Source organism: Mercenaria mercenaria, chromosome 12, assembly GCF_021730395.1.
Source record: "Mercenaria mercenaria strain notata chromosome 12, MADL_Memer_1, whole genome shotgun sequence".
NCBI lineage: Eukaryota > Metazoa > Mollusca > Bivalvia > Venerida > Veneridae > Mercenaria > Mercenaria mercenaria.
Window position 1 is genome coordinate 15,002,140 of NC_069372.1, and position 27,836 is coordinate 15,029,975.

At 35.7% G+C, this 27,836-nt stretch overlaps 1 protein-coding gene across 3 annotated transcripts; it reads left to right on the forward strand.

Annotated features, from left to right (window-relative positions):
• Positions 1-1,004: 1,004 nt before the first annotated feature.
• On the forward strand, positions 1,005-27,836 carry LOC123535238 (transport and Golgi organization 2 homolog). Of its 3 annotated transcripts, none has more exons than XM_045317819.2 (10): positions 1,005-1,258; positions 1,542-1,656; positions 2,984-3,149; positions 5,110-5,260; positions 8,004-8,120; positions 13,883-13,997; positions 14,793-14,857; positions 15,651-15,810; positions 22,740-22,856; positions 24,304-27,836. In XM_045317819.2, the coding sequence occupies exons 4-10, from the start codon at positions 5,122-5,124 to the stop codon at positions 24,437-24,439; spliced, it is 849 nt and encodes a 282-aa protein (XP_045173754.2). In that variant the 5' UTR covers positions 1,005-1,258; positions 1,542-1,656; positions 2,984-3,149; positions 5,110-5,121; the 3' UTR covers positions 24,440-27,836. The 3 variants fall into 3 exon arrangements, with proteins under 3 accessions (XP_045173754.2, XP_053375247.1, XP_045173757.2); XM_053519272.1 differs by having other exon boundaries at positions 2,984-3,091; XM_045317822.2 differs by lacking the exon at positions 2,984-3,149.

Consider the following 27,836-nt stretch of genomic DNA (forward strand, 5'->3'; position numbering starts at 1 on the left):
CTAGCTGCAGAAAAATGCCAGTTCTTCAAAGAAAGAGTCAATTTCATTTCCTAGGCCACGTTGTTACCAAAGATGGCATTGAAACTGATCCTGCTAAAATAGAAAAAGTTCTTAACTGGCCAACACCATCTACACCAAAAGAGCTGCATTCCTTCTTGTCATTTCCTGGATACTACCGAAGATTTATAAATGACTTTGCAAAAATCACACGTCCATTGGCTGAACTAATACCACACCCAATATCAAAGAGAGGCAGCAAACAGAAGAAACAAACTAAAAACTGGGCGTGGACTGAGAAAAAACAGAAAGTATTTGATGAATTAAAGGCATACCTCACTTCACCACCGATATTAGCTTACCCAAACTTTGATCAACCATTCGAACTACATAGTGATGGTTCTATATCTTTTAAAAATATGATTTTTACAATTGAAAATGCGCGTTTTAGTAATTTTACAACACAACCTATTGTGTCAAACATAATTTTCGCGCTACAAAATCAACATATTCAAAACGGCGCGAAAGTTGATGTAATAATTACTAATTGTACTAATAATTAGTTCCCTTGTTAAAATAAATGTCTGTAACTATGCGGTAATGTAAATGAAATAAAAAGACGATCTCCGCTGTTTTTCGTCCATACTGTATTTCAAAAGAGTAAAATAATGTTCCGTCGGATGATGATTCCGACGATGCGATTCCATTATCAGACAAATGAATGGTCGGAAATGTTAAGTTTTAGAAGGCTGAAATATTGGTACTCTTACATCATATACGATACAATTGGATAAAAAATAACACAACAAAGCATAAAATCCAAAAAAAAAATATATATATATATATATATATATATATATATATATATATATATATATGTGTGTGTGTGTGTGTGTGTGTGTGTAAATAAACGCATGTTTGTAAATTTAATAATTATTCAAAGATGGATGTAAACATTACAACTTAACTGTCTCAGCGCGTGACACACAACAATTGTGTACAGGTTTAGAAATAGATTATACATAAAAATAAACCATTGATATTCGCACAAAAACGGGTGTAAATTTCGAGTAATGCTGATGTTAATATTCACTGTTAATGATGCATTTCTATTTATTGGAATTTAATGTTCAAATATTTATTAAACGCAGTAGGTGTGTTAAAATTGTGAATATTTCGAAGTGAAAATTTTGTTCTATTTGGATATAAGCTACGGACGAAATTAGATATAAAAAATATTTGTTCAAAAAACGAATATTTTGTAAGTATATTTTAATTTACACCCAAGTTAATAATGTTTCCCTGCATGATTTCAACTGACTGTATGCGAGTGTGATTATGATATTTAATATATTTCTTGTAAATAATGTTCACAAATGAGCTATGCTTTATTTGTTAAAATGATAATTATTACGTAACTTATATGTACCCTGTCATGTTCATTTTGAATTCAAGATGGCCGCCTTGTTGATTGAATAATATATTGGTGATTGGAGCAGTCACATGTTCATCTCTATGTTCACACTAGATTTGCTAATTTACAGTAACCAGGTTCACAGCCAGCACGTTGGATGTGTGTGATAGAGAGGTGACTTTGAACAGTGTCAGTGCCTTGCGTGTATTGGCCTTGGTACAACCAGTTAACCTGATCCACAATTGGTAGGTTAAATTACATTGTATCATTGTTGATCGAGGCCGCGATCATATTGAATCGGACAAGTATTTGCACGATGGGGAAAATATTTCATGATGGACCTGTCAATTATTTACTTATGGGTGAAACAGGTCTCATAAGCGTAAATACGACTAGCTTCTACTGATTATGAAACATACCGTACGATTTGTTGTGAATCAACTGTTGTTTTACTTTTAGTAGTTCAACCGCCACCCTTGTTTAAGAGCAACATTTAAAAAACACGTTTTTTTTTCATCCTCAAGTAATAAGTAAGTAGACACGCCCAGTTTAATCAATCTAGACGCATAATCTACATAGAGCGCTTACTTCACCCGATTTACATTCGGAACATTTTCACGTGTTTCGGGCTTTATCGTATGTTTAACATGGGATTTTTGAACCGTCCAAAGATGTTGGAAATGTTTGTCTCATTGTTTATTTTTTTTAACAAAAATGTTACTGCTTTCATTGTCTACCACTTTTTTCCACCCTTGCCTAAAAAAAAATGAGTTTGTACACTGTTCAGACAATTGTGCTCTGTTGAAATTTAACCAAATACAAGTTTACCTGCATTAACAGAAAGCATGATATGTCACCATGCGCGGATCCAGATGGGGGGTGGGGACCGGGGGTCCGGAACCCCTCTGGAAAATCTTTAAAAAAGGAAAGAAGACAAGAAGGAAAGAAAATGTTTTTCGAAAAAGGCAACATTAGGACTGCATGTAAAGTATATGCGGCTGCTGCTACATACGACCCCGACATAATTCATATTATTTATCTAAAAGAAACTAAGAATTTTACCTTCAAGAAAGCTGGATTTTATCATTTTCGCAAATTTAACAGGTTAGTCCATAAAACTGTCCAAGAATGCAAAAAATGAAGTGCCAAATTGCAAAATTTCCAGGGCGGGTGGGGGCAGGGGATCGGACCCCCTCTGAGAAAATTGGCTGTGTCCGTGCATTGTCACTATACCTGTCCAGTACTGGACATTATGGTAAACGCTTCATTCCTGCACAAATGACAATTTCGCAACTTCTGTCCGGTTTGTACAAATTTCTGGCCGCGATAAACCATTTGACTTGTTTTATATTTGTATGTACATGTATTTTGTAACTGTTGAATAGTCTTGATCACTAAGTGTTTTATTTACCTTGTTTAAGTGACTAGGCCGCTGATCACAGTATACATGTAGGAGTGAAATTTTGTAATTGTATTACCCGTAAGAATATTTGACTAGTATATATGCTATGTTTATAGTTATAGGTATAAATGTATTTGAAGCTTTGGTTATGAATGTTTGTTTTGTTACAGGGCTTCTTATTTGAATATATCTCAACCACAGTACAGATCAGTTGTTGTAGTTCTTAGAACCCGCACCGCTGAATGCAAGCTGGAGCCCAGTGACTTTCTACTAATTAAGTAATACCTTTTAAGTTCACCTGGGCACATTTACATTTCAAACTGGAGATACATATAGGTAAAATAATACAGAGCTAGTTTTCACAGTTATATTTCTATGCATAATTAGCACCAACTACATTTAAAACTAAAATCAAAATACTAATGCATAGAACCTTATCTATCTATCTAAATTTGCCAGTTCAAACCATTACAACATCAAATCAAGCATTGATTTGTATTTCTAAGCAGAACAAACAACCTTTTGATTATCCCTGAAATGGATGATCCTCAATTGGTTAAATGGCCGCCTCTACTTTATGGCATTTTTTTTCACCAAAGTCAATCAAAAATTCAAAATCACAATATTCCTATGAAAGTTCAAAATGGTACCAGATTTGTGTGGTTTTATCTAAGAAACTGTGAGGTATGCTCAAAATATCCTTCTTTGAAGAATTCAAGAGTGTTAAAATCCAAGTTGTAAGAGTTATCTACTCATGGAACTCAAACTCATTAGATTAGATCCATCTTCTTTTGTCTAAGAATTGCTAAGTGATAAGTCTATATAACTGGATACCTAAATCAAAGATGTGCCTAATTATAATTGTAATTAAATTAATTATAATTAATTATAAATTTTGATCTAATTGAAAATAATGAATAATTAAGCACGAACTAAATTAAAGTAATTGAAATTAATTAATTACTGACTCAGATTTGGGTTGTAATTGTCAATTAAATCTAATTACTTTCAATTACTTTGGCTTTTTTACTGATCAATGGGCATGTGAAATTTTCACAGTGACAGTAAATAGCTGACAGGTATTGTTGTATCAACAATCAGATGTTAGAGGTGTTAATCCCTATTCAGTTCTGTTAAGTGTGATACATTTTAGTCACTAAACCTAATAATTAGGAATGTACAGAAAAACTAATATTGAAACTTGTCATTCTGTCGTGGTGCACATCATGAATTCATCAGTTCTCAAATAGTTTATCCTTCCAAAGGACAGATAAAATAATTAATTATAATTAATTACTTTTGGCAAAATAATTGTAATTTATTAATTACTTTTTGAAAATGGCTTGTAATTTAATTTAATTTAATTAGCAATTTTCTCACTGTAATTGGAATTAATTAATTATTTTTTCAAAAAAATTAGGCACATCCCTGACCTAAATATTGTATACTCTCCTACGTATAAGAGAGATTCACATTTTATTTTCAAGTGACCCGCTATTGACAGTGATCCGCTATTGGCGAGTTGACGGTACTCATTTTCCCGTTGGGCAAGTGAAATATATGAAAGATCGCAAGACATACTTCTCAGAAAATCATGTACTACTGTTTTGTTGCTATACTGCCTTGCAATATCTCATTACATCACCACGTTGCATTCAAAGGGTCCTGCACTAGTCCAACTAAAAGTATGCGAGTCGCGATATTGTGATATTTTTTGCACCTGTAGGTCAATTACTCTCCTCCATGACGTAAAGAGAGGGATTCTGCCATATAGTATCACGAAAATATCTCAGAATCAGTTTTGACGTCAGATTATTTGGACTAAAGTTATGGTAACCAAAACATGTTGGTAAATTGGCAGTCTGTCAGTTCAGTTTATCAAACTTAAATGGAAATATGAAATAGGAAAATCTGATGAAATGAAAAGAAACATACAGATATTTAAATGTTTTTCACCAAAAAGAGAGATCATTACAGAAAATTATAAAAGGCAATAAAAGAATGATTTCTAATGGGGATCTGGTTCTATTTATAAAATCTTTATTAGAATATAACAAAAATTGAAAAATGTCAAATAAAAGTTTTAACTCATTAATTTACATATTAATACTCATTAATTACTCATTAATTTACATATTAATATTGTATGTAAAGTGCCTGTGAAATTATCATCAAAAGGGCACTGTATAAATCTGGTATAATATATAAAAAAAGATTACTTTTATATTTTATCTGGAAGGAAAAAGAAATGGGCTTCAAATCATTAACTTTAAAACCATGGTTTAACTCTTTACAGTTTGTGTGAGACATGTGTTTGTTATTCGTGTATGTGAATGAAGAACCGGAAGAGAATGGGTACAAGTTGATACTTGCGAGTAATCGAGATGAGTACTGGCCTAGACCCACAGATACTGCTAAATTCAGAGATGACTCAAAGTGGATGGGAGGTAAGGCTAAACGTTTGCTTTTTTTTATCTCATCTATATTAAGTATACGGAGAGCCATCCTACTCGCCCATGTGGTCTTGTCCACACCCTTGGTTAATGCACTTTCACTTTATCTCTGTTATTGCTGAACGAATTTGCTTCAAACTTAAAAATGTTTCCACATAATCACCCACATCATATAACACAAGACCTAAACTGCTGCTCCAATATGTAATGAATTATGCCCCTATTTACTCACAATTTTAAGTTCAGGATGAATTTGGGTAAAAGATTTTTGCATGAGTTATTTTAGGCCCCACTTTGACTTTAGAATTCCAAAAAATGTTAATGTCCATTCCATAACTCTTTAGTAGTTAATTTTTTGGTAGGCAGGTGTTATAAAATGCATGCCAAGTTCAATTTCAGTTACATTCAGCCAATTTTTGGCATAGTTATGGTCTTTTTTTTGACCGTTTGATATCTTTACAATGGATTACAATGGATTAATTGATTGAATTTATTTAAGATATACAGGATCATAAAAAGGCTAAGTTTGTTATGGGTTACAAGCCACCAAATTTTGGCAGAATATTATGTCTCTTGTCTGACTATCTGAGAGACTCCCCGTACTTGGACTCAGTGTTGCTATATTTTCTGGTCCTTTGGGTTCATCTTTTCGACGAAGTTTGTTTTTCCATTCAGTTTGTCTGGAACGGATTAATGGATTGAATTTATTTTTGTTTGCACAGGTTTATGATTATAAAATGCAGGCCAAGTTCAATTTCAGTTACAATCCACCAGTTTTTGGCAGAGTAATGGCCTCATTTCGTCTTCAGATTTAGTTGTCTGTTCAATAACTCTTGAATGAATGAAGGTAAATGATCATTAAACACAGGCCAAGGTCAGTTTTATTGTACCCCCCCCCCCCCACTATGAGTGGTGGGGGCATATAGATTTGGTCTTGTCTGTGCGTCCGTCCATCCGTGTGCCCGTCTGAATAAAGTTTGTGATGTGCCTAGCTCAAAAAGTATTTCATATATATTGATGAAACCTAGCATGAGTCTATATCATGATATGAACTTGCGCACCTCCTATTTTTCGTCTGGCTCCGCTCTATTTTTCTAGAGTTATTGCCCCTGAAATTGTCAAAAATGCACATTTTCACCTTGTGACGCGCCTAGCTCAAAAAGTATTTGATATAAATTGATGAAAACTTGCATGAGTCTTTATCATGATATGAACTTGCGCACATCCTATTTTTCATCTGCTCCACCCACTATTTCCAAAGTTATGGCCCCTTGAAATAGTAAAAAATGTACATTTTCACCTAATGACGTGCCTAGCTCAGAAAGTATTTGATGTAAATTCATGTCACCTTGCATGAGTCTTTATCATGATATGACCTTGCACACTTGGCATTCTTCTTGAGATTTTAGCTCTAATTACAGAGTTACGGCCCTTGAAATTGCCAAATAATGGATTTTTTGTTTGTGATGCTCATAGCTTAAAAAGTATATGGCCTAGAATAATGAATCCTTTATATAAAATGTTTGTTGAGGCTGTACCCCCTTAAGACTGCAAACATTTGAATTATTGCCCCTTATTTGTGACAAATGTACCAGTGGGGGCACACCCTGTGTCCTACAGACACATTCTAGTTGACAATCTACTTTCCTGTCCAGTTCGTCAGTTGTGTAATTGAATTTAAGAAAGTATAGCCCTTCTCTAAGAAAGTCATGTTTGGCAACTGACAACTTTTTGTAGATAATGCTAGTTAAACTTTTGGCAGACTTAGAGCCCTTTTCTGATTTAAAATTTTGCAAAATGTTAATGTCTACAGATACCAGATTTTAAATATTATACCAGATTTATACATTGCCCTTTGATGATAATTTCACAGGCGCTTTACATACAATATTAATATGTAAATTAATGAGTAAAATCTTTGACATTTTTCAATTTTTGTTATATTCTATTAAAGATTTTATAAATAGAGCCAGATCCCCATTAGAAATCATTCTTTTTTTCTGCCTTTTATAAATTTCTGTAATGATCTCTCTTTATGGTGAAAACATTTAAATATCTGTATGTTTCTTTTCATTTCATAACTAACAAAAGGATAAATGGATTGAATTCATTTTGGTACACGGGTATAATGATTTTAAAGTACAGGCCAAGTTTAATTTCGGTAAGGTAATGACCCACCAATTTTTGGTGGTTTTATCCACTTTTCAACTTGACGTTTTTGTCCTCCATTCAGTTACTTGAACAGATTCATTTTCAATACACATGTACATGATCATTAAATACAGACCAGGTTCAATTTTGGTTACAATCCAGCAGTTTATGACAGAGTTATGGCCCTTTTTCAATTTAAGTTTTGTTACACATTCAGTTTCTCTGGAACAGACAAATGGATTGATTTCTTTTTACCCCTGTACACCTTTTACACATTAAGGTTCTTTTTACACACATTTTATAGTCCTAGAACCAGGTCTACATTTCACACAGGAGTTGGTTTAGATGGATACTATTTAGTCTGCCGAAAGGCCTACAATGCTAGTTTCCTCAAAACTGAGATCCTATTTATATCCCAGGTTGGATACAAATGTTTTTGAAAAAAAAAAAAAAAAACAGGAAAAATTATGACTAGGAAATTAAATGATTAAGGAAAAAAACAGGAAAAGTCATGACAAGGAAATTAAATGGTTTCACAGAAGTCGGTTCTGTAAGAAATGAAACCATCTTATGCTGTTTGTTATAGGTGCAGATTTAGTACCAGGAAGAGAGGGTGGAACATGGCTAGGTATTTCTGCTGTGGGAAAAGTAGCTGTACTTCTAAATATTTTGGCATTTCAGAAACCAGATGCTAAAGGCAGAGGTAAGTCAGCTTCAATAGTCATTTTAGAAGTATTATTTTAAAACATCTAAAGAATTGCCTCATATTGAGTATGTTATTGTTTCTGGGATCAGTTTTAATGAAATTTCAATATTTGTGATTGCTTATATCCACAAAATTAAATTCCATTAACAAATAAATTTCCATTCTATTATCAGAATTTGTAACACATTTTCATGTACCCACAACATAGTAGATTGGGTCAACAGTACAAAAATTTATGCCAATGAAATTAACGATTTTAGTTTTTACAGTATTTTTTTAAAAAAAAATTATCATATCATTAAGAATGGTTACAAAATAGAAAGGACAGTTGAACCTGTATGGAAGACCGCCACTATCAAGAAACTGCCTGCCTCAAAAGACTTCTTGTTTTTTTTTGTTGGGTTTAATTATAGGTCATATGGTGACTTTCCAGATTTGATGGTGGAGGAGAAAAAACGCAAGTGCCCTTCCGTGTACTATTTCAACACAGATGGGCACCTGGGTAGAACGACTGACCTTCCCTATGCCAGCTGGATGGCTTCCTCACATGAAGAATTAAACGCCGCGAGGGAGGCTCGAACCCACATAGGTGAGGGGCAAGTGATTTGAAGTCGGCTACCTTAATCTCTCGACCATGGAGGCCCCTGGTTTTGTTTCCTATTTTAACTCATTCTGTCCTAAAGTGTTTTTGTCCACTTCTACCCTGGTGATATTTATCTTTCAGCCACCTAGGAAACTGATAAGTCAATCTACCCCTGAATACCTAGAGATGTTTTGAGAGATAACATTGATTTTTTAGTTTTTTTTTGCTTGGGATATTGTTATTAATTAATGACATATCACATCAAATATGTGTTAATAGGTATGGAATTTGCACTCTTTGTAAGTAAATTGAAGTAGCTACACAACAAAGCTAATTTCATGCAGCTGTGTGGTACAGTCATTTTTAACAGACTGTTGAATTAAAGACACAAAACAAATGACCATAATCCCTCGTAAGATTTTGTTTGGGCTAAACAACATTTATAAAATGCTAAATTTTATCATGCACAGATTTAAACAACAAATAAGAACAATTCTTACAAATAATTTTAAATACATATTATTGTCATTCTCTAACACTGATTATACTCAGTTATATGCACTAAGGCAATCAAAACGCATCAAAATAAAGTTATTTCTCATAAAACTAGTGTATGTATTTAATATGAAGATGTAATAAAATGAAAATAAGTAAATATTTCAACTATTTTAGACAGAAACTATTAGCCTGAAAATGAGATTATTTTGGACTAATTTTTAGAAAACATGTACTTTATGAAAATTTGAATTTTGAAACAATTTTGTAGAGTTTCTATAGTGTCAAAATGACTGAGTTATTATTAACAGTTTATTCTATAGATCAAGAGACAGTTTTGAATTAACAACAAATAAATAAATATTAAATAGATACCCACGAAGATGATTTTACTTTTTCGTATACACATCAGCATTGTCATATCGCATAGGTAAAAATGAAAGGTCTGTTGTGCATGAGTGCAAGATAGTTTAATCTTATATGTAAAACAAAATATTTTAGTTCTTTTCCTTTCAATGTGCATCGTCACTTGACAAAGTTCACGCCGTATGAAAATATAAAATAATTTTATGAGATTTTCTTGCATTTCGATCGGTATGATGACTGCACGTTATTTTTGTGCAGTAATTATGTACGTCTGTCGTTACTGAAGTGTGTTTTATAACAATACCCAATTATTTACAATTCATTTTTTTTCCGCACTCAAATGTTTAGATCAGTACTTATAAAGCATACCGAAGAATATTCCTCCGGCCACTAATCGATAGCGGTCAGATTTTCTATATAGAAATAAGAAGGGCATGTACACATTTTACTTAATAACAAAATTACTAAAAATAAGAAACCTTAGGTGCAAGAAGATTACCAAAGTTCAACATTTAATTCATCACAAGGTTTTTTTTAATTAAATTTTACCTTAATTTTTTATTCGTTCTTCACATGAAGTTTAATGCCATCTTAGGTGCAAGAAATTTCTCACTCTCATTCAATTTAACTTTTGAATGATATTTATTTCATTTTTGTGAAATAAAAATTTGATTCGTTCTCAGACGGTTTATTTCTACTAATTTGGAAGAAAAATTAACTTCAGCGCGAAGTTGTTGATGTAGCGTCATAAGCAGACGATATTATTATGCCGCGTGAACATGCGGTATTGTGATCAAAAGATTAAAGTAATGATTTAATCATTTAATGTAATTTTACTTCGCGAGTAATTCATTTTGTGTTAATATCACAAATTAACAATATAAGAAATGCAATTAAATATTGCAATTAATATTTCGGTTCTAAAAAGAAAGAGATGCGCATTTCTTCTTATGTTGTTGTTCTCACCTTATTTCATATACATTTAAATATCAGTGTCAATTAAGCCATTTATGTCAATTACACATTAAAAGAGATAGCTCTATCGGCCCTTGGATCACAAATGCAAACTGTCGCTATTTTTCTACTCAGTTACAGTACAAAAAGGTAAAATATAGATTTTTTTGTATATTTTTTACTTAATAAATTTTAGTAAATAAATTCAAGGTCCGCCTTGATCAAATTGAAGGTGGAAATTACGTCCGAAGTATTTTTGTGTACAAGAATGTTTTTGCAATGTAAATAATATCTGCATTTAAAACAGAATTGAATTTTACTTCAGTAACTTAATGATATACTTTTGTTTTTGTGAAAATTTTACCTGGTTTCATGATCTTTTCAGTTATAATAAATGTTGTCGTGATTAACTTACTTTCATAATTTATTGTATATGTTCAATTCAAGATAATTCTACATGAAACCAATTTCTATACTGTAATAAGAATGATAGTTTATAGAAGTAATAAAATGTTGTATGCATCATGCATAAATCCTTTTTATTGGACCTGTAATAAAACTTGCCAATTACCTCTAAATAAGGAACGTTAAAACAACATAGACGTTTATAACACTGATAAGGCTATAATTGCGTTTTGAATTACGGGTATTTTCTTTTTGTATTTACAAGGTATAATTATCATGCGATTTTAATCTTTCGCATATTTTTTATTTTGCAAACAGTTTTCATATATTGGTGGAATATGTGTAGTTATATTAAAATGAGTAATGTCTGCTTGAATACGGCAAAATACCTGTACCACGCTGATTGCCACTATCTTGTTGTTTTTTTTTTTAATTTTACAAACATACCATAATTTTCGATTCATTAAACTTCCTATTTTGCCAATATGTTAATTGAACTGAATTGATATACGTATAATGTTCAACCATTTCAGAATAAAAAATCAAAACCTACACCTGTGTAATTATAAATTGTAAACAGCTGTTGTTTTTATTTTTAGACTTAGGTCTCATACACATATTATACTTAAAGACAGCGTTATTTAAAACAAAATTAATGTAAAATCAGTTCATATTTCTTAAATATATATGTCAGATTTTATTTTTCAACGACAGCGTATATTATAGATGGGAGACGCCGTAAAATATCAATGCTAGTGCTACATAAATATAAAAGGGAGTGTACGAACCTCATTTTTTTCTAGAGATTAAGGGTCATTTACATTTCAGATTTGGTTGAAAATGAAAAAAAATAATAATAAAATAAAAAAAATATATAAGACTTCATCGATATTTGCCTTTAACTTGAATCTAAATGGTTTAAAGATAGCAATGTTCACCCGATTTGTTACATTGTTTTTCGAAAACATGTTAAAATATACATTCTTCTTATATAAGAATATGAATGAAAATATTTTTTATATGAAAATATGGTTTTTATTGCTGATAGAAATGTTATATTGATATAAAAATTAATTTAATTATTATAAAATAACATGTTAAAAATGCTATGGTTCAGAAAATTACATATTAAACATTTTTTGATAAAAATGACTTGTTTTATTTCTAATGAAAAAATCCCTTTTCCATAGTTTGTAACTCCAGTGACATTTCAAATAAGCTTTTTTAATTATCTTATGAAAAACCTTCTCTTTTATTACACTTGATATTGAAATAAACATCCAGGTGACAATACCCGGAGGCAATAGATATCGACATTGCAATACCGGTCACCTGTTACCAATACCATATAGCTGTTGTCTCCCCTGATATCGATTTTCTGCAATATCGGTCATGAGGTCAATTCTTCCTCATGAATATACTCAACGCCTTTTCTAGCTCCGTAGCAGGGTTTTTGTTTTTTTATCTCCGCTAAATTCTTACAGATTTGAATGAAATGCTGGCACAATATTTAATGATTATTTTATTGTAATAAAACGTAAGAACGATAATAATCAGAAGTAAACTCATTTAGCCGTAAAATTGTTTGATCCCGCAGATGGCATTATTTGCCGCATAGCGGCGAGCGAAAAAGTTTATATTTTTGGGTTGCGTTAATTTCAATTGCCATTGCTCAGTGAATCTTCGTTGGTATCTCTTTATTTATTCATCTTTTACTTATTTTTTTTTTATGTTTCGATCATATAAAAAATCATCAGTAATTTTCAGGCTTCGAAAATATAAACAAATTATTATGGTGGCTGATTTCTGCCATTTCGCGTTTTCGCCCCGCGACCCCGCCGAGCGAAAACACGAGAATTTACAAGTTAATATGGCGGGGTCGCGGGGCGAGAACTCGCTATTTAGCGTGGGCGCGGAGCGAAAACTCGCTGTTTAGCGGGGTCGCGGGGCGAGATTAAGTAACTGGTATGTCGGGGGCGCGAGACGAAAACACGATAATTAGCGCTGCTTAAAACGTCGTTTTCGTACCGCGCCCCGACATTCCAGTTACTAAATTTTGCCCGCGCCCCGCTAATTATCGTGTTTTTGCTTTGCGCCCCCGCTAAATAGCGAGTTTTCGCCCCGCGACCCCGCCATTTTATCTTGTTAATTTTCGTGTTTTCGCTCGGCGGGGTCGCGGGTCGAAAACTCGCTATTTAGCAGGGGCGCGGAGCGAAAACACGATAATTAGCGGGGTCGAGGGGCGAGATTTAGTAACTGGAATGTCGGGGGCGCGGTGCGAAAACTAAACGTTTAAGCAGCGCTATTTATCGTGTTTTCGCCACGCATCCCCGACATACCAGTTACTAACTCACGCCCCGCGACCCCGCTAACTATCGTGTTTTCGCTCCGCGCCCCCGCTAAATAGCGAGTTTTCGCCCCGCGCCCCCGCCATTTTAACTTGTAAATTCTCGTGTTTTCGCTCGACGGGGTCGCGGGGCGAAAACGCGAAATGGCAGAAATCAGCCACCATAAATTATAGCTTGAACGACGGTAGCTTTTACAGCTTTCTTCAGCAAAAGCATTCATTTTTTCACAATGTCCGGTTTTATTTGTGTTCTAAAAATGTAATGCACCAAAAATATTTTGATTGGTCCAATTTGTTAGAAAGAACAAAAAGATTTTGTTTAAGACCAATGAAATGTGATGACTGAAAGCGTCACGCGGAATTCAGAGCTATTACTGTAAAGACGCATGTATTCGGCGTGCGGTTTCCAGATGTAGATAACAACACCGCCTAGAAGCGGCACGCGGTGTACAGATAACAATCGGCCGACGCAATAATGCGTCGCACGGGTAGAATGAGTTAACATGTGAATAAAGACCACCTGCCAATACAGACCACTTTTTGTCTCCTTCAAGTGTTGTCTTTATAGGCAGGTCTTACTGTGTAATGAAATTATTCTTTTATGTTCAGGTTCATTGGTACGAGACTTTCTCATAGGAAATGAATCGTGCGAGGACTATCTTGACAGAATTTCGCCGTCGGCCTCACAGTATAATCCATTCCACCTTCTTCTCATAGATCTCAAGTAAATATGGTAGATTTCTTTGAACAATTAGTGATTTCTCAAATCTTCAGCCGGCTCATCTACCTGAAAGATCGGTCAAATTAACCAGACCTGCATCTCTAATACAAACAAAGTAAAATATCAGTGCATCTCCTGACTGCCATAGATCTCATTTGTCAATTTACCTTACGTCACACCTTACTTCAAAAACATCAAGACACTTATCAGTGTAATGTTCTGTAAATTGATCAGTATGATACATAATTCCATGAGAAAATAGCTAGTTACTGTTGTTTATTATTTATTCTAACACGATCCGATTCATTTTCCTATTAAACAAAGAAGGCTGAAAATTGTGTTATTATACAACAATTCATTTTTCTGACGTCACGATTATTACGTCATAGCGTTTAATGGCATGGCAGCGCGCTAGAAAAGAAACCAATAGAAAACAGGCAAATATTTAATGGATGTCTTCAAGGATATATTTAAAAATCCTTGGTAGAGTATTAGAATCGAAATAATATATCTCATTGAGTGATTTGCTCTTGAATAAAATTATTGTTTGTCGTTCAGATGCGTATCATTATATCACGTGCCCTCGTGATATAATTCCTTCACATCTGAACAATGATTTTATTCAGCGGCAAATCACTAAATCAAATATATTATTTCTTAAATAACTTGAACTATGAAGCACAAATTCTTAACAAATTTGATATAGCTGTTGTATATTAAAAGCCTTTCCAATAGTAAAGAGAACATGTTCACTTTCGAAATTGGAACTAAAATAAATCTACTCAATTCTGTTTACAGGAATGATTGTAACCTCCATTGTTTGTCTTACTGTCAGGAAACACACAGAACGAAGAAACCACCAGGTTAGTATCGTAGGGAAACTCATTTCCTACAGCAGAGTTCTGGGCCCAAAGTTAATAAAAACTGGTTATGAGTCCAGACTCAAAGCTACAATATCTGACACAAATTCGAAATTGACCTATGACCGCACTCTTAGACTGGTCTCAAAAATTCAGTTTTATAACCTTTTACCAAAAGTTTTATGCAATAAACCAGTCCCAAAACTCAAAAATGTAATTGTTTCTGAGCATATATTTGAAACTGACCAATGGCAGCGATGCATTAGTAGACTGGTTTATTTGAAGCGAGTCTGACTTCATCATGCTTTGTTGCATTCTACGTTATAGGATTTTCCAAAGGAGTTTCTTATAGATTTTATTACAACCCGTCACCTAGGTTTCAGGTCATAAACCAGTCTCTGAACTTAAAAGTCTGATTGATTGCTTCTAAGCATATACTTTGTATTTGAGATTGACAAATGGCAAGGCTATATTATCAGACTGATAATTTTTATTACCTCACAGACAATGCTCAAAATAGTTGAGCCGAGTTTGGAGACAAGTCTCGATATTCTTACCATTGCATTGGATATTTCTGAACATAATTTTGCAGCTTTGGCTGAAAAAATGTTTGTTAATTGTTACCTGACTCTACCTAGCTGATGCAAATTAAACTCAACAAAACAGATCAAGACACAATGCTCATTATCAGGACAAAATAGTGACCTCTATTTGTTAATAATGTGACCATCCCACCAATAAGGAGATAATATATAGTACTGTTACTGTACTAAATTTCACTCTACTTGTTTTGCAGGTGTTAGTGCTGGGGACAACAGTAAGGATATAGATGTACCTTGGAGAAAGAGAGAGGAAGGAGAGAAAATCTTCACCAATATTGTCAGGGAACACGGACACAAAGATCAACAGGACAAACTTGTAGAAAATATCATAGACTTGCTTAATGATAAAACACAGTAAGCTAATTTAATTTAAATTTAGTTACAGTGTTTACAAGCTCTGTTAATAATACCTCTGTTTCCCTTTTAATTACTATTTAACGCACATTTTGTATGACCAGGAATTTCTTTTTAAATATCAGACAATAGTGTCAGTATCATTGATAAACATCATTTTAAAGAGCTGATTGGGATGTTAATAGGAACTTTTTTAATTTTCAAACCATTTTAATAAATTATGAAGTTGTCGAAAAAAAAAATTGGTGGGATACAATATTTTCCATTCTGCATCAGGCTTTTTAGACACCGGCACAGGCAGATCAATCATTCTTTGTAAATTTACCTCTTCCAATGTACCAACCTCTGCACAAGAAATATTTTCAAGTTTTCTTGATGGTGTTTACTGTGGTGAGCTTGCAGTGTACTTTACATGAATTGTAGAAAAAAGCAACATTTTTTCCTTTTATGTTATCTACACCCTGTGAGTGCCTCCTGAGCTATTACACCTTAGATTGTAGAGTGTCCAAAGTCAAGTTTTGCTCATGTCAGATTTGAACCTTTGAGTTCTTGATCAGAAGATCAAAACACCAGTTATTAATTATTGTGTGATGAGTTTACCAGACATTGTCAGAACAAAACAAGGTTTTAAAGTTCTTTATAAGTCATAACAGAGATATGTTTAGTCATAAATTCCTTTTATTAGCTCGTCTGATTTTTGAAAAAAATCTACGAGGTGTTGTCGTCACTCGATCGTCGGCGTCGGTGTCTGCATTGGTTAAAATTTTTGTTTATGTCCACTTTTCTCAAAAACTATAATAGCTACAGCATTGAAACTTTGCACAGTTGTTTATCACCATTAGGTGACTTAGTAGGCCAAGAACCATAACTCTGATATGCATTTTATCAGAATTATGGCCCTTTTTGTAGTTAGAAGTTCTGAACTTTGACTTTTTGTCTTACAAACTGACCAGCACTTGCAGACGAGCGATGGCACCCTAGGTGGTGCTCTTGTATTTTCTTAGGTATAAACTTATACCGGACAAAACTCAGATCTAAAACCATACTAATCAATGCATAGCATTCACTTTCTGTTGAATATTTGTTGATCTTTAGAAAACAGACTTGAATATAAAAATTTTGACTTACGCTTCTAAATGAATTTTTTTACTTACTTTAGTCTCAAATGGGCCTGCTTAGTTAATAGAGCATGGCTATGAATCAAAAGGTTGTGTGTTTAGTTCCTTGGTGAAGTGTTCATTCTCAGTGACTGGTTGACAGGAGATAGTATGTCTGAATTCATTTGCCCTTCACCTTTCAATCAAACAGTGAAGTTACCAGTTATTTGCAAAATTCAGGAACACTGTTTATGGTGGTTGATGGATGTTTCTATAATAACTGAAATACTGTTGGAAAACAGCATTTATCACATCATCAGGCAAGGAATTCTCAGATATTTGGTATAAATAGTAAATAGTTTTATCTATAGCATTTTTGACTCAGTTACACAAAAATAGGGAAAGTTATTGCACTTAACCCATTACTGGGCATTTTTATCGGCATACTGATTTGATTAGGTTTTTGTATGTAAGCTGGTATCTCAGTAACCACTAGTGAGAATAGATTAAAGCTTCAACTCCTGTTCACTTTGATGATGGGGCATACTGTGCACAGGTTCCATATTCTGCTTTTTATTATGGGAACGCCCCACGCGGGCGGGCGGTGTCCACAGACTTTGTCCGGATCATATCTTCCTTATGCATGGAAGGATTTTGATGTAACTCGGTGCAATTGTTCACCATCATGAGACGGAGTGTCATGCGCAAGAACCAGGTCCCTAGGTCTAACGTCAAGGTCACGCTTAGAGGTCAAAGATCAAATTCAAGAATGACTGTCCGGAGAATATCTTCTTCATGCATGGAGGGATTTTGATGTAACTTGGCACAAGATCTAAGGTCAAGGTCACACTTAGAGGTCAAAGGATACAAGAATGAAAACTTTGTCCAGAGCATTTCTTCTTCATGCATGGAGAGTGTCATGCACAAGAACCAGGTCCCTAGGTCTAAGGTCAAGGTCATACTTAGAGGCCAAAGGTCACATACAAGAATGACTTTGTTTGGAGCATTTCTTCTTTATGCATGGGGGGATTTTGATGTATCTAATGGCACAAATCTTCACCACCATGAGACGGAGTGTCGTGCGCAAGAACCAGGTCCCTTGGTCTAAGGTCAAGGTCACACTTAGAGGCCAAAGGTCATATAGATTTGCTCTTATCCGTGCATCCGTCCGTGCGTCTGTGCGTCCGTCTGAAGTTTTTGATATAAATTGATGAAACCTTGCTTGAGTCTTTATCATGATATGAACTTGCGCACCTCCTATTTTTCGTCTGGATCCGCCCCCTATTTTTAGAGTTATGTCCCCTGAAATAGTCAAAAATGCACACTTTCACCTTCTGACACGCCTAGATCAAAAAGTATTTGATATAAATTCATGAAACCTTGCATGAGTCTAAATCATGATATGAACTTGCGCACCTCCTATTTTTCATTTGGGTCTGCCCCCTATTTCCAGAGTTATGGCCCCTGAAATAGTACAAAATGCACATTTTCACCTTGTGACGCGCCTAGCTCAGAAAGTATTTAATATAAATTGATTAAACCTTGCATGAATCTTTATCATCATATGAACTTGCGCACCTCCTATTTTTGTGCCCCCCCCCACCATAAGTGTGGGGGCATATAGATTTGGTCTTGTCCGTGCATCCGTGCGTGCCTCCGTCCGTCCGTGCATCCGTCCGTCCGTCCGAAGTTCGTGACGCGCCTAGCTCGAAAAGTATTTGATATAAATTGATGAAACCTTGCAACACTCTTTATCATGATATGAGTTGCGCACCTCCTATTTTTCGTCTGGCTCCGCCCCTATTCGAGTTATGGCCCCTAATAGCATTTCAAAAGTATTTGATATAGATTCATGGAAACCCTGCAACACTCTTTATCAGATATGAACTGCGACCCCTATTTTTCATCTGGTCGCCCCATTTTATATGCCCGAATATCAAATGCACATTTACCTGTGTTTGCCTAGCTCAAAAAGTATTTGATATAGATTCATGAAACCTTGCAACAGTCTTAATCATAATATAAACTTGCGCACCTCCTATTTTTTATCTGGCTCCGCCCCCTATTTTCAGAGTTATGGCCCCTGAAATAGTCAAAATTGCACATTTTCACCTTGTGACACGCCTAGCTCAAAAAGTATTTGATATAGATCCATGAAACCTTGCATAAGTCTTAATCATGATATGAACTTGCGCACCTCCTATTTTTCATTTGGGTCCGCCCCCTATTTTCAGAGTTATAGCCCCTGAAATAGTCGAAAGTGCACGTTTTCACCTTGTGACATGCCTAGCTCAAAAGTATTTGATATAGAGTCATGAAACCTTGCATGAGTCTTAATCATGATATGTACTTGCGCACCTCCTATTTTTCATTTGGGTCCGCCCCCTATTTTTAGAGTTATGGCCCCTCAAATAGTCAAAAATGTACATTTTCACCTTGTGACGCACCTAGCTCAAAAAGTATTTAAAATAAATGGTTGAAAACTTGCATAACTCTTTATCATGATATAAACTTGCACACCTCTAATTTTTTGGCTGGCTCAACCCCCTATTTTTAAAATTATGGCCCCTGAAATAGTAAAAATGTGCACATTTTTACCTAATTATGTGCCTAGCTCAAAAAGTATTAGATGTAAATTCAGGAAACCTTGCTGGAGTCTTTAACGTGATGTGAACTTCTACACTTGGCATTCTTTTTGAGAATTTTAGCTCTTATTACAGAGTTATGGGCCTTGAAATAGCCAAAATAGTGGATTTTTTGTTTGTGATGCTCATAGCTCAAAAAGTATAGGGCCTAGAATAATGAATCCTTTTCATAAAATGTTTGTTGAGGCTATACCCCATTAAGACTGCAAACATTTGAATTATTGCCCCTTATTTGTGACAAATGTACCAGTGGGGGCACACCCTGTGTCCTACAGACACATTCTAGTTGTTACTATAAATAGCTTATATTGTAACTTTTTTATTACTGGTCGTAGGGAAAGATCGAGACCACTTTTCTGTAGTACAACATGCATGCTACATCCAATTTTGAGGTGTATTTTGACCTTTCTCTACCTGGTAAGGATTTTTGTGTGGACTTTTTTTTTTAAGATTAACTTCCCTTAGTTGTTACTATAAATAACTTATTGTAACTTTTTAGCTCACCTGAGCCAAAGGCTCAGGGTGAGCTATTGTGATCGCCTAGCGTCCGTCCGTCCGTCATCCGTCCGTCCACACTTTCCTTTAAACAACATCTCTTCCTAAACCATCAGGCCAATTTTGATGAAACTTCACAGGAATGTTCCTTGGATGGTCTTTAAAAATTGTTCAAAAAATTGAATTCGATGTAGAACTCTGGTTGCCATGGCAACCAAAAGGAAAAACTTTAAAAATCTTCTTGTTCAAAACCACAGGTCATAGGGCTTTTATATTTGGTATGTAGCATCATCTAGTGGTCCTCTACCAAGATTGTTCAAATTATTCCCCTAGGGTCAAATATGGCCCCGCCCTGGGGGTCACATGGTTTACATAGACTTATATAGGGAAAACTTTGAAAATCTTCTTGTCAAAACCACAAGGCATAGAGCCTCAATATTTGGCATGTGACATCATCTAATGGTCCTGTATAAATTATGCCCCTGGGGTGAAAAGAGGCCCTGTCCCGGGGGTCCCAAGTTTTACATAGACTTATGTAGGAAAAAACTTAAAAAATCTTCTTGTCTAAAACCAAAAGACCTAGGCCTTTGATATTTGGTAAGTAGCATTGCCTTTTGGTTTCCTACCAAAATTGTTCAAATTATGCCCTTGGAGTGAAAAGAGGCCCCGCCCCGGGGGTCTCAAGTTTTACATAGACTTAAATAGGAATTTTTTAGGCCCCCGGCATCTACTAATGCGGGAGGCATATAGTGATTGTCCTGTCCGTCCGTCCATCCGTCCGTACGAGGTTAACTAAATGGGACCGTTTCGTCTAGCATCAATACCCCTTACTAAAATGACTTGATACTAATGCAGATGTAACCTGTGACCATAACTCATCTTCAGACATCACCTGACCTCAGTTTGACCTTGACCTTGACCTCATTTTGGACTTAGGCTGCTTTATATATTGGCCATCTCTTGGTTAACCAAATGGGACCGTTTCGTCTAGCATCAATACCCCTTACTACAATGACTTGATACTAATGCAGATGTAACCTGTGACCATTCCTCATCTTCAGACATCACCTGACCTCTGTTTGACCTTGACCTTGACCTCATTTTGGACTTAGGTTGCTTTATATGGGCCATCTCTTGGTTAACCTAATTGGACCGTTTCGTCTAGCATCAATACCCCTTACTAGAATGGTTTTATACTAATGCAGATAAAAAGAGGCCCTGCCCTGGGGTTCCCAAGTTTTAACTTTTAAAAATCTTCTAGACTGAAAGTTCAAGGCCTAGGCTTTTGATATTCAGTATGTAGTATTGCCTAGTGACTCTCTAACAAGATTGTTCAAATTATGCCCCTGGGGTGAAAAGAGGCCCCGCCCTGGGGGTTACTTCTTATATGAGTTATATAGGAATAAATACTTCAAAATTTATCAGATCATATTTCCTAGACTGTTTAATTATAATTACCTGATGACCCCAAGCGATTAGGAGTCACTTGACTGTGACCTTGACCTACTGACCTACTTTCTTGTTTTTTAAGATACAGCCTTGAAATTTGGATGACATGTACAATTTTGCACACCAATCTTTAAACTAACTTTCAGTGACCATGAATGTGATCTACTGACCTACTTTCTAATATTTGAGCGTCAGTTTGCCATTTGAAACATGTGGCTCATATTACTCAGGTGGACGATTCAGGGTCATCATGACCCTCTTGTTTAAGATAAAGCCTTGAAATTTGGATGACATGTACAGTTTTGCACACCGGTCTTAAAACTGATTTTCAGTGACCTTGAATGTGACCTACTGACCTACTTTCTTGTTTTTAAGATACAGCTTTGAAATTTGCATGCCGATCTTTAAACAGATTTTCAATGACCATCAGTGTGACCTGCTGACCTACTTTCTTGTTTTCTAAGCTACAGCAAAAGGATTTGGACCACCTGTAATATTTTGTTTTACGGATTTCAAAAGTAATCTTGCATAATCTCACCTTGACCCGCTCTCCTAATTTTCTTGTTTTTAAAAGCTTTAGCTAAGAAATTTGTTCAAGCAAACAACTCTACTCAGGTGAGCGATAAAGGGCCATCATGACCCTCTTGTTTATAATTGACCGTAGTGAAAATCCAAGACCACTTTTCTGTGGTACAACATAGATGTTACTTTCAAATTGTAGGTGTATTTTAAGGTATCTCTACCTGGTAAGGAGTTTTTTTGTGGACTAAGAAAAACAAAAGAATTACAATAATTACTACACAACCACAGAATTAAAATTCCATTTGCAAATACAGGTGCTAGTGTATATTTGCTATGACGGGCGTATATTGTGACATTCTGGCACTCTTGTTCACAAATGTATGTCCCTTTTTGAACTTGAAATGTTTGGTAAAGTTTTGTATAAAAGCAGATATTTCAGTAACCACAGGTGAGAATGGATTGAAACTTCACACACTTGTTCAGTGTGATGACCTTACATGTAGTGAACAGGTTCTGAAACTTCATTTTACTTTTTCAGAAAATTATGCCCTTACGCATTACTTTAATTTTTCTATTGACAAGGCATTTGAATAGTCAAGCGTTACTTTCGCTGACAGCTCTTGTTATTTATAATGGTGAAACTTAAACTTGTGAAAAAATTTCATTCACTATGAAACACAAAAGTCTGTCTCATAAAATTTCTATTTCAAATAAATTCCAGATATTTTCCTGATGAGAAATTGGCAGAACAGTATAAAGATGTTGGCCGTGCCACAGGAGGTGATCTCATAAGAAGTTGTATGTTTGTTTTCTCTCCACAAGAACAATGTGGGACAAGGTACAATGTTTGCAGTCAGTTTTTAGCTCTTGTGATCACTCGATGTCTGTCGTCTGTCGTCTGTTCACACTTAGATTGTGTATGCAATAGAGGCCGCACTTTTTACTTGATCTTCATGAAATTTGATCAGAATGATTGCCTTGATTAAATCTACCTCAAATTTGAATATTGGTCATCTGGGTTCAAAAACTAGGTCACTAGGTCAAATCAAAGAAAATCCTTGTGTATGCAATAGGGGCTGCATTTTACACTGGATCTTCATGAAATTTAATCAGAATGTTTGTCTTGAGGAAATCTAGGTCAGATTCGAATATGGGTCATCTCGGATCAAAAACTAAGTCACCCGGTCAAATCAAAGAAAAACCTTGTGTATGCAATAGGGGCTGCATTTTTCACTGGATCTTCATGAAGTTGGATCAGAATGTTTGTCTTGATGAAATTTAAGTCAAGTCCTAATATGGGTTATTTGGATCAAAAACTAGGTCACCTGGTCGAATCTAAGTAAAGCCTTGTGTATGTAATAGGGGCTGCATGTTTCACTGAATATTCGTGGAATTTAATCAGAATGTTTGTCTTGATGAAATCTAGGTCAAGTTCGAATATGGGTCATCTGTGGTAGAATAATAGGTCACCCGGTCAAATCAAAGAAAAACTGTGTGTGTGCAATAGGGGCTGCATTTTCGCTATGTATTCGTGAAATCTGATCAGAATGATCTTCTTGATGAAATTTAGGTCAAATTCGAATATGGGTCATCTGGGGTCAAAAACTAGGTCACCTGGTCAAATCAAAGAAAAACCTTGTGTATGCAATGGGGCTGCATTTTTCACCGGATATTCATGGAATCTGATCAGATTGTTTGTCTTGATCAAATCTAGGTCAAGCTTGAATATAGGTCATCTTGGGTCAAAAACTAGGTCAGTCAGTCAGATCAAAGAAAAACTTGATGTGTGCAATAGGGGCTGCATTTTTCACTGGATATTCATGAAATTTAATCAGGATAATTGCCACGATGAAGTCTTGGTGAAGTTCGATTATGTCCTCACTGTTTCTTTCTTTAAAAAATACAGAAAAAAAATAAGAGAACAGTTTCTTCAGTCACACTTTCAGTAAGATTATTCCAGACGTTCCTCGGGTGAGCGACCTAGGACCATTTGGTCCTCTTGTTTAACCTTCGGCCTCTGCGACCAGTGCAGACGAAGATCAGCCTGCACATCCATGCAGGCTAATCTTGGTATGCATTGTTCGCTATTCAGTCAGTAAATTTCCAGTGAACACCCCTTGAATAATGAGTGCTACTGCCCAAATTGAATGATGGACCAGTCAGCAGTATTTTACTGTATCTAAAATGGGTAGAATTGTATCATTAGGTAAGAATTATCTGTTTTAATTAAACAGAAAAATATTGTAGTCATACATGTTACATTTTTATGATTGCTTTTTTTTCAGAACAAACACTGTTATACTTGTGGATAAACATGGAAATTGTGACTTTATTGAAAGAACACTTCATACACCAGTGGATGTTGAAAACTTGAAATGGAGCATGATACAACATCAGTTTAAACTGAACTTTAATTTATGATGATTCTACATAGTGAAGTGAATAATTTGTAGACATTGCATATTATCTAGTAGGAATTTTATTGACTCTTTGTGTTCTAATGTTTTATACAATATGACATTGCTTTCAGTAGAACAGTAATTACTGACAACAGGAGGAGAATACTGTCAGTGGAGATGGAGCCAAGGAGGCGGAGCCGAGGCTGTCAGTATATATTTCTTTCAAATGTAGTCGGTATTGCAGTCCTACTAAAAGCAATGTCATATTTGTTTTGTTATAGAAAACAGAAGAAATAGATAGATTTTTTGATATGCAGGTTACACAAATCAGTTTAGAAAATGACTTGGAAAAATAGTTCCAGTCTATTTAACATGTTTAAGGCATTTACATCATGAGCTGATATATCTCAAGAATGCTGAATAATCCCTGGTATTTCTGGCAGTCAAACTGCCCAATACCGGTATATTGAGTGTGTGTTTTACAAAAAATAGGTCAAATAACAACAGTAGTTTTGATATAAAATGTAGGAATATCTAACATTGATACAACAGGAGGTTTGCAATGAGGCATAATAGTAACAATTTATGTTGACGTTTCTCTTCTTTTTTTTTTAGCTTACTTATTGTGATCGCTCGATGTCCGTCATCCTTCGTCTGTCAACATTTAGCTTGTGTATGCAATAGAGGCTGTATTTTTCAGTTAATCTTCATGAAATTTGACCAGAATGATTGCCTTCATAAAATCTAGGTCAAGTTAGAAAATGGGTCATCTGGGATCAAAAACTAGGTCACTAGGTCAAATCAAAGAAAAACATTGTGTACGCAATAAGGACTGCTTTTTACACCGGATCTTCATGAAATTTAACAAAAATGTTTGTCTAAATGAAATCTAGAAAGAGTTCAAATATGGGTCATCTGGGATCAGAAACTAGGTCACCCGGTCAAATCAAAGAAAAACGTTGTGTACGCAATAGGGGCTGCATTTTACACTGGATTTTCATAAAATTAAGTCAGGATGGTTGCCTTGGTGAAAGCTTGATGAAATTAGAATATGGGTTATCTGGGGTTAAAAACTAGGTCGCTAGGTGAAATCAAAGAAAAACCTTGTGTATGCAATAGGGACTGCATTTTACACTGGATCTTCATTAAGTTTGATCACAGTGTTTGTCTGGGTGAAATCTAGGTCAAGTTTGGGTCAACCGGGGTCAAAAACTAGGTCATCAAGTCAAATCAAAAAAACCTTGCATATGCGATAGAGGCTGTACTTTTATGCCCCCCGTCGAAGAAGGAGGGGTATATTGTTTTGCAGATGTCGGTCGGTCGGTCGGTATGTAGACCAATCCGTTTGCAGATGATAACTCAAGAACGCTTGGGCCTAGGATCATGAAAGTTGATAAGATGGTTGTTCATAACCAGCAGATGACCCCTATTGATTTTGAGATCAGTAGGTCAAAGGTCAAGGACACAGTGACCCAGAACAGTTAAACGGTTTCCTGATGATAACTCAAGAACGCTTACGCCTAGGATCATGAAAGTTAAGAGGGTGGTTGATCATGACCCCTATTGATTTTGAGGTCAGTAGGGCGAAGTTCAAGGTCACAGTGACCAGGAACAGTTTAACAGTTTCCGGATAATAACTCAAGAATGCTTTGGCCTAGGATCATGAAAGTTGATAGGGTGGTTGGTCATAACCAGCAGGTGACCCCTATAGATTATGAGATCAGTAGGTCAAAGGTCAAGGTCACAGTGACCCAGAACAATTAAACGGTTTCCGGATGATAACTCACAGGGTTGCCACCGACTCTGGAAAACAGGGAAAAAAGGGAAACAGGTTAAAAATATCCCTGCATGGAAAATTCATCTCAGCATCTCGGAACCTGTAAGAAATTCGAGTATCGGGGTGATTTTGGCAACCCGGATATTTTGCTTGCATTTCATGCTAGGATGGTCCTAGAAGACCAAACACTCACCCGCTTTCAAATATAAGTACAGAAACGGCCAGAAACGCTACCCGTAAAAATCGGCATTTCTCAGCGGGACCTATAAGAAATTCGAGTTTTGGGGTGATTATGGCAACCCTGATATTTTGCATGCATTTCATGCTAGGATGGTCCTAGAAGACCAAACACTCACCCGCTTTCAAATATAAGTACAGAAACGGGCAGAAACGCTACCCGTAAAAATCGGCATTTCTCAGCAGGTCGGGACCTGTAAGAAATTCGAGTTTGGGGCGATTTTGGCAACCCGGATATTTTCCTTGCATTTCATGCTAGGATGGTCCTAGAAGACCAAACACTCACCCGCTTTCAAATATAAGTACAGAAACGGCCAGAAACGCTACCCGTAAAAATCGGCATTTCTCAGCAGGTCGGGACCAGTAAGAAATTCGAGTTTTGCGGTGATTTTGGCAACCCGGATATTTTGCTTGCATTTCATGCTAGGATGGTCCTAGAAGACCAAGCACTCACCCGCTTTCAAATATAAGTACAGAAACGGCCAGAAACGCTACCCGTAAAAATTGGCATTTCTCAGCAGGTCGGGACCTGTAAGAAATTCGAGTTTTGGGGTGATTTTGGCAACCCGGATATTTTGCTTGCATTTCATGCTAGGATGGTCATAGAAGACCAAGCACTCACCCGCTTTCAAATATAAGTACAGAAACGGCCAGAAACGCTACCCGTAAAAAACGGCATTTCTCAGCATTTCTGTAAGAAATTCGAGTTTTGGGGTGATTTGGCAACCCGGACATTTTGAATGCATTTCACTCTAGGATGGTCCTAGAAGACTAAACACTCACCCGCTTTCAAATATAAGTACAGAAACGGTCAGAAACGCTGCCCATAAAGATCGACATTTCTCAGCAGGTCGGTACCTAGAAATTGTTCAAATATGGGTCATCTGGGGTCAAAAACTAGGTCACCCGGTCAAATCAAGGAAAAATGTTGTGTACGCAATAGGGGCTGCATTTTACACTGGATTTTCATAAAATTAAGTCAGGATGGTTGCCTTCGTGAAGGCTAGATGAAATTAGAATATGGATTATCTGGGGTTAAAAACTAGGTCGCTAGGTGAAATAAAAGAAACAACCTTGTGTATGCAATAGGGACTGCATTTTACACTGGATCTTCATGAAGTTTGATCACAATGTTTGTCTGGGTGAAATCTAGGTCAAGTTTGAATATGGGTCAACCGGAGTCAAAAACTAGGTCATCCAGTCAAATCAGATAAACCTTGCATATGCGATAGAGGCTGTATTTTATGCCCCCCCGTCGAAGAAGGAGGGGTATATTGTTTTGCAGATGTCGGTCGGTCGGTCGGTATGTAGACCAATCCGTTTGCAGATGATAACTCAAGAACGCTTGGGCCTAGGATCATGAAATTTTAAAAAGATGGTTGGTCAAAACCAGCAGATGACCCCT